At 40.5% G+C, this 12,294-nt stretch overlaps 1 protein-coding gene across 1 annotated transcript in view; it reads left to right on the top strand.

Moving 5' to 3' along the window:
- Positions 1–523: 523 nt before the first annotated feature.
- The window catches only part of LOC144464314 (uncharacterized), a 29,648-nt gene continuing 17,877 nt past the window's right edge, over positions 524–12,294 (top strand). The window contains exons 1-4 of the mRNA XM_078171029.1: positions 524–596; positions 797–976; positions 2,906–3,544; positions 3,647–3,712. Coding sequence (XP_078027155.1) covers positions 937–976; positions 2,906–3,544; positions 3,647–3,712 — 745 coding nt within the window. The 5' untranslated portion in view covers positions 524–596; positions 797–936. The remainder of the gene's footprint in view (positions 597–796; positions 977–2,905; positions 3,545–3,646; positions 3,713–12,294) is intronic.

Below are 12,294 nucleotides of genomic sequence, written 5' to 3' on the forward strand. Positions count from 1 at the left end.
AGTTATTTGTTGGTATCTATTAAAATCACTCATATGATGTTAGAGACACAAATCACTGACTGCTTTCTGATTCACATCAGGAAGCTAAAACTACTTGGTTGAGGAGTCTTGTTTTTTACACTGATTTGATTCATGTTGAGATCTTTACACAGAAATGACTGAAACAAAACGTTTGTCATCTAATAACTGAAGAGAGGCCAGTTACTACAGAAAACAGCATTAATTATTACAGACAGCACTTCTAAAAAACTGGACTATGATCAGGTAACTTAATGAACTTGTCATAAACTGACAGGTCTGTATATCTGTTTTATAGGATGACTAAGGATGTAAAAGAAAAAAAGGTTGTCTCAGGTGAGTTCAGGTGCAGATATCTGGACATCAACACTGACGGCCATATTAAAAAAAGGGGGTGTTTCTAAGCGATATACAATTATAGCTAGTATCAAAGTCCTGTTTGTTCTCTCCAATCAGATTTGTCTTTTCCTCCTGACGCACCCTCTGTCTCCTCTTTGCTCTCAGTGGGTCAGTTATCACTGTGAAGTTTGTACCTGTCTTCATTGGAGGGAAAATGACGCAGCAACAATTTCGAGGGGGTAGACTCAAGATAAATACAAACAAATTAAAATATACACTGAGTTATAAGTTTAATAGAAACAGCTGAAAGGTGTTAATGTACATATTTAATTTTACAGGACTATTGTGGTTTAATTATATCCAAGTCCTAGGTTTCTATATTTTTGTTCTCTCAGGTATTTCTTGTAATAAATGCTCCATCCTGTGTTTCCTTCTGCAGACTGATTTAAACAATCCTCTGATGTGTGCTGACGATCCAGTCCTGCTGATCATGTGGACCAGTCACAGCTTGTAACTGCCACTGTGACTACAGTAACTGAAAGGAACTTCTCACTACTAACAAACAAACAAACAAATCCTATGGCAGATAAACAGTTCAACAGAACAGCATCAACTGCAGGTACGTACACCATGTTCACATATTCAAACAGAAAAAGTGACAGCTGTGAAACACTACAAAAGATCTTCTGGAATATTTGCTTGTTTGTTTTTTTGCAAAAAGAAAAAGATTTATTCCGTTTTTCCAATTTAAAAGTCGTTTTTCAAAGGTTGCGTTCAATACTTTTTACTGCACTTATTCAACTCTTTCAATAAATAATGTAGATAACAAAGAAGATAGATAAGAAAATTATTGTACTGGTGTCCAAGACAAAGGTCAATGAGGAAATAAAATCTGTGACATGATTAAGATTAGAGCGATAAGAACACGGATATAACTACCAATGATTAATTTCCCTGTAGTACAAATATTACAGTGTGTTATATATTAATCTTTTAGTTTGGGGCATATTTTTAACAATGTCTTCTCTTTTCAACAAAGATTTTTTTTTTAAATAAAATGCTGAAATGTCAGGAAGACGCTTAATGAGAGACACTTTGCCCTTCATCTCTAAGTGCTGTCCAGGTGCCTTTGAGCAAGGCACTGAACCTTCTACTCCTGCTGTTGGCACCAGTGAAACAAAGTATTTGTACTGCTCAGTTTCCAGAGTGAATGTCTGAAGCTTTATGTAAATGTGAAGCAGGACAGATGGGAAAGATGAGGCCTATGTGCATCATCTTATGTGATTAAAGATAAAGTCAGTGCGAAAGTTTTTCTGGTTCATCTAAACTGCAAAATCTAAATGCAATAATTTGTTTGTTTTTGTCAAAGATAATTATTATTCTTAAGTGTATGTAGTGTTACAGCATTTGTGAGCTTGATCAATAAGACATTTCATGATATCCACCACATTGTCTAAATAAGCACTGTCAGTCAGTGTCCTTCACCTTTATCAAGTCACATATTAAATACAAAACATTCAAACCACGGACAGGTGAAGTGAATAACTTTGATTATTTTGTTCCAATGCATTGTTCTGCTGGGAAACCTTTGGTTCTGACACTCATGTGGATACCACCTGACATGTTCCACCCACTCAAACACTGCTGCAGACCAAAGTATCCCCCCTCATGGCAACAGCACTCTCCAGTGGCAGTGGCCCCCAGCAGGATAATGCACCATGCCACACTGCAAATTCCCCAGATCCCAATCTGAGTGAGCATCTGTGGCACGTGCTGTTGCCCCACCTCAAAACCCACTGGACTAAATGGATCTGCCACCAACACACTGGTGCCAGACACCGCAGGACACTCCCAGAGATCCTGTGTCCATGCCTCGACAGGTCAGAGCCAAGTCTGATCCAAGGAGGCCCCACCTTGGATTAGGGGTACATCTGGGGTACCATCACAAGAATCCTTGAGCAGATTGGGACCTGGGAAATTTAGAAGCCAGGTGAACACCTTGAGCTCTTTGTCACACCCCACAGGCCATTCCTGAACAATTTTTATGGTGTGACATGGTGCATTATCCTGCTGGGGGCCACTGCCATTGGGGAGTACTGTTGTCATGAGGGGGGGTACTTGGTCTGCAGCAGTGTTTGAGTGGGTGGAACATGTCAGGTGGTATCCACATGATGCCAGATCCAAAGGTTTCCAAGCAGAACAATGCACTGGAACAAAATAATCAAAGTTATTCACTTCACCTGTCAGTGGTTTGAATGTTTTGGCTGATCGGTGTATATCTGAAAGGAAAGGTGTCTTTCCTGACCTTGTCATGGATATTTGAATTTAATTCTACAAGATTTTTATTTGTTATTTAAATGCAGACTGCTGAGGAGGCAGAAAGATTACTTCACTTTTCATTGAGGATTATCTTACAAGTGGAAAGAGTCCAAATTAAGCAGTCAGTCTGCAGGCAGGTAACAGGTAGATCTGTAACAGGTAGACAGACAACACAAAACTACTCCACAACATACCAGGCCTAACTTTCATAATCATGTTTTAATTCCAGTGTGTGAGCTGAGGGTTGTTCTGCTGGGGAACAGCTGGTCTCAGAGGAGTTCAGTGGGGAACTTCATACTGGGAGAGACTAAGTTCAACACTGAGGAAGAACCAGACTGCTGTCTGACAGAAAGAGGACAGATAAAGGACAAAGAAATAGTTCTCATCAACACTCCAGATCTGCTGCATCTCAACATCTCTGAAGACAAACAAAGAAAACATGTAGAAAACTGTGTGAGACTCTCTGATCCTGGACCTCATGTGTTCCTGCTGGTTCTACAGCCTGAAGACTTGACTGAGGAACACAAACTGAGACTCTGCAGAGTCCTGAAACTCTTCAGTGATCAATCATTTGATCATTCATTGATACTGATATCAACACCCAGAGAGGAGAGCTCAGGTTTCAAAGATGAACCAGACCAGCCCTTAAAAGACATGATCAGAATGTGTAGATACAGATACCTGAAGCAGAAGAACCTTGAACGTCCAGAGCTGTTAACACGATTGGGTCAAACTGCAAAGGAGAACTATGGAGAGCATGTGAGCTGTGATGTGTCTATGGATGCAACGCCTACTTTACCAGCTGATCATCAAAGCCTGAAACAAAAAGAGAAACAGACTCCTATCACAGATGCTGTTAAAGCTGCTGGTGAGTTTAGAAACATTTCTGACAAGGCAATGAAGACTTTGTTCACACAAATCTTCAATGATTAAATTAGGACATTAAATTAATGATGTCATTGTTTTACAGGACTGCATGTAGGGACAGAAATCAGTCCACAACTCTCACTCACAGAGAAAACCCCTGGGACTCACAGTAAGTACATTCATCACAGTGTTAATCATGTGTTTGCCAACAGATCTTTAGTGGCATCTTTTCTCTAAGATGAACCCAAACATATCCCACAATTCTTTACCAATGAAAGGCAACAACATAAAATAATACCAGTTTCTTTAATCATTTCACATATTAGTATCGCCTGTATTTGACTACTTTGCATTTGCAAAATACATGACAGGGGAAATGATGTGATGGTTCCCTTTCTTAAAAATATTTAATTGTTTAAACTGAATATATATAACACATATAACACATACATTCCCAACCAACCACCCTGATCTCTACATTCCCTGCTCTGTTTGGGTAAAACAGTATTTCCTTTAATGATACTGATGGCTGCCATTCAATAATTTCAATTTATAAAGGACCTCCTACCACGCTCTCCATGTTGAAGGGAGTTCTCTCTCCCCCACACACAGCTCCTCAACTGCCTAAAAAGGCTCGTTTTAGCCTTTACTTAAGTCACTTTATGGCCTCATGATGTAACAAATTAGCAATGCACACAGTGCCCGCCTGTAGGCCACTAAGCTGCACCCCCAAACAAACGTGCTCCAAGCAGAGGCTGCAGAGATATTGAGCTGTTGAGGAGCTATTGAGGAGACGCCATGTCTAGGAGATGCTGCTTGTTTGGACTGCTGAGGGAAGAAGGAACAAAGAAGAAGTGGTTGGACTTTATTTTGATACAATTCCTCCACAATCACCTCAACAGATCACTGCTGGATTTTCCCTTTGTCGGACAAATCTGGAGATTCGGGGTATTGATTTGTTTTGATGGTATCAGTTCTTTTATCAGTACTTCAACACATTTAGGTTTGATTCAGATCATTCTGCAGCCTCTCGTCTGTGCCAGGGCTGACCTCCTACTCACTCACTCACTCGACACGGTAACCTGTGAACAGCCGAGCGGCCGCGTTGGAAACAAAGTGAAGATAACTAAAATATGACTCGAGTTGACGGCAGCTACACTTGTTACTGAATGTGACATTAAACCTTAGCGAGTAAGAAGCCAATACTTTATCAATACATTTGTTCATCAGGCATGAACATGTCAACATGTAGACAGTGATATTCAATATGCTCCTTCCACTGTCTCTCATCCACCGACACTAACGTTCTGTCTTACACAAGGACAGCACGCTAGTTCAGCTGATAGTGAATTGTTCCTAATAAGCTCAAATGACAGCTGTCTGTATGGAGACTAACTTAGTTTGACACTTATCTTAAAAGACTTTTAAATGTAGCTGCTGGCTGAGACAAACAGCCCCAACTCTCTACACCAGCACTAATGGTACCTGCACAGAGAGTCACATCAGCAGAGAAGGTGCAGGACAGAGGACAGAGGGAGCAGGACAGAGGACAGGAGGACAGCTGGACAGAGGACAGCAGGACAGACTTACAGTGACTAATAAACTAAACTTCAGTCAGTATCGTGATGTCAGGAATATTATTCATATAGTGACGCTGCTGTTGTAAAAATTACTGTTGCTGCTCTGGAAACATTTAGTTATATTCAAATATTCAGTTTTCCTGTTCTGAATTTATTCTTTTTAAATTAATATATTTTTTAAAAAACAATTATTTAGAAATGAAAACGGACCGTTAACAGTACTGATAAAGTATCAAATCGACAAGGAGTATCAATAAAAGTATTAGTATCAATAAAATCTTAATGATACCCATCCCTAATGTTGACTGTTTTCATTTGGTGCAATATCAGGTACTTAATTTTCCTTTGTCTTTTAGGCTGCCTTTACACTACCATGTCTTGATGCCCAATTCCGATTTGTTGCCTATATCTGATTTTTCCTGACTGCTATTTACATGTTCTATTAACCTTATTTTTCATGGAAACACAGAGGCAAAACAGAACGCAGCCAGCTTTTGTTTTTTTGTGCGACACTTCCGGTCCAGCACTCTTGACCGCTGTGTAAATGTCCCACGGTATTTGCTACAGTGACATTACTGCGCGTATGGAAATGTTCACATTACTGAAAGCAATTTTAAGGACTAACTTTAAATATTTGAAGTTAATCGTTAAAGAATAAATCACCTGGAAAGCTGGCACTGCTCCACATAATTTAAAAGGTAACTTAGCCTACACAGAGCAGTGGAAATGTCCGTGCAGCTGCAGACGGGTGTGGCTGGATGGTTGATACGTATATGCTGATTCAGGTGCTATCAGAGCCGATCCGCGCATCACTATGGCTTAATAATCAACTCAGTCAATTAAAACAACCTGTCCTGTGTTAGGAGTGTATGTTGCTGACAGAGAGAAAGAAAGAAAAGGGAAAAAAGATAGAAAAGCAGCGTACACCTCACATATTTGTTTCTCACAGTTGCGCACACGTGTGGCTGGCATGCAGAAGCACCGTCTGTGTGTCGAGGGTGCGAGCCGCAGCTTCAGCTGCTCAGATAGAGAGGCTGTGTAGCCCGGTGTGTTTTTTCACTGATTCGGTTCTGCAGGTTCTCTGCTGGTACACTGGAGACGGGGATCAAGCAGTTTGTCTCACTCGGGATAGATTGTGCTTTTTTGGTTCATAATTTTTGATTAACGTGTGATTTATTCGGCTTTCCTTCCTTTCCCTCGCTCATGAGCACATCATTAAATTGCGCTGTCGCCACATTATTCATGACGTACGACGTGGATTGCCAGGAAATATCCGATCTGTCTGTTTAGATTACAGACCTATTGGCAGATATCTGATTCATATCCAATAAATTTCCACATATGAAGGAGGCCTGAATCTGATCTGACAATATCCGACGTCATGCGTTTTTTTTCCTGTTTACACGTTCATGTTACAGATCCGATATGTGCCACTTGAGAGGAAAAAATCGGAATTGGGTCACTTGAACCATGTAGTGTAAAGTCGGCCTTAGAGTAGGATGCCAAACGGACCCTCCACAAACCATCTCAGTGGGCACACAGTCCGTGGCTTCTCAAAAGATGTTAGTGATCAGCACACAGCTGTACAAGGCTACTCTGAGGGAGCAGCCCGAGAAGCAAAGGTACACACAGAAATTATATGTGTTTTTGTGTTTGAGATACAGTACTTGGAAATATTTTACAGTACTGAAATGCTGTCTCCCAAAAGCCAGTTACAACAAAGGCCACAGTACAGCTGAGCGAGCTGACCAATCAGAGCAGACTGGGCTGCTGGGGAGGCGGGACATCAGCCCAAACGCAACATTTCAGACAGAGGTGCTCCAGCACTGAACAGTGCAAGACAAATAATGTGTGTTTTGAACATTAAAGCACATAAATCTATTCCACTAGACCCCAATATTACATTATTAATATTAATATGACCATGAAAATAAGCACAATAGGTCCAAGTTAAAAAACAAAACAAAACAAAGAGCAGGGAAAAGTGTCAGTAAATGAACATAATGAAGTTTCATTCAGTGTTGTCCATTAATTCATCATTAGCTGTAGCCTTCATTACATTTTGAATGTATTTGCTCAGCTTTAATCTGATGGGGACAAAACACAGGAGCCAATATCTGAAGATGGAAATTATAGTTAAAGATTTTATAGATCACAGACATAAAGACATGACTGTAAGCTCTCAATCAGATCCAGTAATAATGTGTTTGGTGATGAGCACTTGAAAAGGCATGGAGTTTGAAATTGAGTAGAATTTAAATTTCAATCTATTTGAATCTTTGGCTCCACAGTCTTCAGTGGCTTTATTTCAGCTACTTTAACAAACATAGTAAATTTAAACACAGTCACTGAAATGCTGTTAAAACACATTCAGGCTTCAGGCTTCAGCTGACATGCTCAAACTGACAGCTGTCTTGTGTGCGAGGAGTCACCGTGTTACCTTGATTAAAAAAAAATAGCAAAAAGAGGGACATGCAGAGGTTTTACTCTCCGCCTATGGGTGCCGTTTGTAAAGTGGCTTACGCTGAAAATAACATCAACATTTTGCCACATTTAGCTTCAAACAATGTTTAAAAAAGTGTTGTGAATTTTTTGATGTCACCTTTTACCACATTTACAGCAATATTTGTTAACTTAGAAATATATTAAATAGTTAAATCTAAATATTAAATCTAAACCTAAGGGCTCTAGTTTCCCGGCACAGCACAGGTGGCGCAGTTTGGTAGTTTGGCAGACCGAGGTGCGCTGAGATGGGTGTGGCGGCGCAGCAGGGGGAGGTGTCGACAGATCCAGCTTGGCGCAGTGACAGTTTCGTGCCAAAAGGCTTCACTGAAGGTGCGCTAAAAGCTCGCCAGCTGAAACCAGGTCTACTGTCAGCGCAGGTGGAGCGCAGCCAGTGTAAGTGGAAGTTTGGCTGACCGGCGGACAGTGCACACACGTCACCAAAACCTCACAGGCAGGTTTCCAGAATGTCAGGCACATTAACGATGCAATAAATACCCAAAAAACCACTATTCAAGGCAACTATCTGCAATCAGCACATAAATGTATCTCTATATTGACTGTCCCGTCACATCTGATGTCAGATCAAAGGGGATTGGCACCGTTTGGCACGCGTAATGGAAACCCAACCTGATTTGATTAACTGCAAACTAATGAGTTCACATCCCTCTCAGCCAACCACAAACAGCCACAGCATCAGATAGGGAGTATATATTCAGCATCTGTCATCTTAGAAAAGTCAAAAGAAAAGAAACAGAGTGAGACTGCGAGAGAGAAAGAGAGAGAGAGCGCACGCACGAGAGAAACGCAAAATGGATTTACAATTGTGGTGACCTCCTCCCAGGCTACCTTTGCATCATCAGCCCGTGGAGGTCTGCTCGCAGTTCCGTATATTCGGACACTGCAAGCTTGGACCTCCCGGACCAAAACATCAGTTTCCTCCTGGGAGAAGTTTGGCCGTCTGACGCTGCTGCTCTCTTCTGCCATGGCGAATTGAGTAAACTCTCATTACGCCTTCATGCGGCGCATTTAAGGGCGAGGAGAGGGGATCATTTGATTGGTGTAATGTGTGTAAAACCCACTCCACGCCTTCTCTCCTCCCTCTTTCCGACTTGCGCAGGTAGGAGGGACGGAGGTGGGAAAGAGGAGTAGCTGCGCCAGGCGCACGTTGTGCCAAACTTACAAAATCCGCCTGGCGAAGTGCAGGTGCGCTGTGCCTCCGCCACGCCTGGTCTGCAAAACTAGAGCCCTATATGTTAAATCTAAATATTAAATCTAAATCTAAATGCTAAATCTAAATCTAAATGCTAAAAATCTAAATATTAAATCTAAATCTAAATGTTAAATGTTAAATCTAAATGTTCTGGGTGAAACTAAATATTTAGCTAATATGCAAATTCACACTGCCAGTCACCGGAAGTACCAAAATAAAAGCTCGAGATAGTCAGACTGTGTTTATAGAATCAAATAACGAATTAAAACCAACTTATCGGGGGAAATGGACACTTGAACATACATTAGCATGACAATAACTACCTAAAATAACAAGAAACATGTTTGGAAAAATTTTATTTGACGTGTACTTTGAGTTGTTAGTGTCCCTTCGGAGGGAATCGCCTTGTTGTTTACAAATACTTCCGGGTAGAAAACTAGCAGAGTTTAGCTATATATATATATATATATATATATATATATATATATGGATATATATATATATATATGTATATATACAGTACAGGCCTTTCATGACTATTTACATTGTAGATTCTCACTGAAGGCATCAAAACTATGAATGAACACATGTGGAGTTATGTACTTAACAAAAAAAGGTGAAATAACTGAAAACATGTTTTATATTCTAGTTTCTTCAAAATAGCCACCCTTTGCTCTGATTACTGCTTTGCACTCTCTTGGCATTCTCTCGATGAGCTTCAAGAGGTGGTCACCTGAAATGGTTTCCACTTCACAGGTGTGCCTTATCAGGGTTAATTAGTGGAATTTCTTGCTTTATCAATGGGGTTGGGACCATCAGTTGTGTTGTGCAGAAGTCAGGTTAATACACAGCCAACAGCCCTATTGGACAACTGTTAAAATTCATATTATGGCAAGAACCAATCAGCTAACTAAAGAAAAACGAGTGGCCATCATTACTTTAAGAAATGAAGGTCAGTCAGTCCGGAAAATTGCAAAAACTTTAAATGTGTCCCCAAGTGGAGTCGCAAAAACCATCAAGCGCTACAACGAAACTGGCACACATGAGGACCGACCCAGGAAAGGAAGACCAAGAGTCACCTCTGCTTCTTCATCCGAGTCACCAGCCTCAGAAATGGCAAGTTAACAGCAGCTCAGATCAGAGACCAGATGAATGCCACACAGAGTTCTAGCAGCAGACCCATCTCTAGAACAACTGTTAAGAGGAGACTGCGCCAATCAGGCCTTCATGGTCAAATAGCTGCTAGGAAACCACTGCTAAGGAGAGGCAACAAGCAGAAGAGATTTGTTTGGGCCAAGAAACACAAGGAATGGACATTAGACCAGTGGAAATCTGTGCTTTGGTCTGATGAGTCCAAATTTGAGATCTTTGGTTCCAACCGCCGTGTCTTTGTGAGACGCAGAAAAGGTGAACGGATGGATTCCACATGCCTGGTTCCCACTGTGAAGCATGGAGGAGGAGGTGTGATGGCGTGGGGGTGTTTTGCTGGTGACACTGTTGGGGATTTATTCAAAATTGAAGGCACACTGAACCAGCATGGCTACCACAGCATCCTGCAGCGACATGCCATCCCATCCGGTTTGCGTTTAGTTGGACGATCATTTATTTTTCAACAGGACAATGACCCCAAATACACCTCCAGGCTGTGTAAGGGCTATTTGACCAAGAAGGAGAGTGATGGAGTGCTGCTGCAGATGACCTGGCCTCCACAGTCACCGGACCTGAACCCAATCGAGATGGTTTGGGGTGAGCTGGACCGCAGAGTGAAGGCAAAGGGGCCAACAAGTGCTAAACACCTCTGGGAACTCCTTCAAGACTGTTGGAAAACCATTTCAGGTGACTACCTCTTGAAGCTCATGGAGAGAATGCCAAGAGTGTGCAAAGCAGTAATCAGAGCAAAGGGTGGCTATTTTGAAGAAACTAGAATATAAAACATGTTTTCAGTTATTTCACCTTTTTTTGTTAAGTACATAACTCCACGTGTTCATTCATAGTTTTGATGCCTTCAGTGAGAATCTACAATGTAAATAGTCATGAAAATAAAGAAAACGCATTGAATGAGAAGGTGTGTCCAAACTTTTGGCCTGTACTGTATATATATAGATGTAGATAGACTAATCTGATGTTTGTAAAGTCTATAAACACAATGACTGAACACACATTACTATTTCTGTGTGCACGCTTTGTAAGTAATAACATGGTTATTGTAGATTAGCTGGGCTAACCGTTAGCTGTTAGCCCTGTTAGCGGTGTCTGTAATAACTCAATAAATGGTCCCTGAAAAAAATATTTTTCCAGCAGATGTTTTAGTTACAACATGATTGAGCTAGCAAAGCAGTTTTGTGTTGCTATGTGTGGTATTTATTCAGTTTTGGGAAATCACGATGTCTAGAAAGCATCAGTGGCTGCAGCTGACAAGGACAGCTAACAGCAGCAGCAAAGCTAACATCAGGACGTCATCTGATAAAAGCCTCCCGTTGTCGGATACAACATGAAACTACTCCAGTTAGCTCAATCATGTTGTAACTAAGACATCCGCTGGAAAAATATATTTTTTTCACGGACCGTTCACTGAGTTAATAAGTCATTACAGACACCGCTAACGGGGCTAACAGCTAACGGTTTTCTAATGGTTTTCTACCCGAACGTATTTGTAAACAACAAGACGATTCCCTCCGAAGGGACACTAAAAACTCAAAGTACACGTCAAATAAACTTTCTCCAAACATGTTTTTTGTTATTTTAGGTAGTTATTGTCACGCTAATGTATGTTCAAGTGTTCATTTCCCCCGATAAGTTGGTTTTAATTTGTTATTTGATTCTATAAACACAGTCTGACCATCTCGAGCTTTTAATTTGGTACTTCTGGTGACCGGCAGTGTGAATTTGCATATTAGCTAAATATTTAGTTTCACCCAGAACATTTAGATTTAACATTTAGATTTAGATTTAATATTTTGATTTAAAATTTAGATTTAGCATTTAGATTTAACATTTAGATTTAATATTTAGATTTAACATCTAACATTTAGGTGCCACATTTAATATTTAGATTTAATTATTTAATATATTTCTAAGTTAACAAATATATTATATATAATATAATGTGGCAAAATGTTGATGTTATTTTCAGCGTAAGCCACTTTACAAACGGCACCCATAGGCCGAGAGTAAAACCTCTGCATGTCCCTCTTTTTGCTATTTTTTTTTAATCAAGGTAACACCGTGACTCCTCGCACACAAGACAGCTGTCATTTTACAAACGGCACCCCATATAGGCCAGGGGTCGAAAACCTTTACTGTTAAAAGAGACATTTTTGGCCAAAAGAAGAAAAAAAATGTCTAGAACCACAACACATCTGAATAAAGGTAACACACTATTAAATCCTCTTTTTTCCTCCAAGACTTTTCCTTTATTGGATTTGGAATCCATAGCTAGCCTTACTAGAGAGACAC

The sequence above is a fragment of the Epinephelus lanceolatus genome, chromosome 9 (genome assembly GCF_041903045.1).
Source record: "Epinephelus lanceolatus isolate andai-2023 chromosome 9, ASM4190304v1, whole genome shotgun sequence".
Lineage (NCBI taxonomy): Eukaryota > Metazoa > Chordata > Actinopteri > Perciformes > Serranidae > Epinephelus > Epinephelus lanceolatus.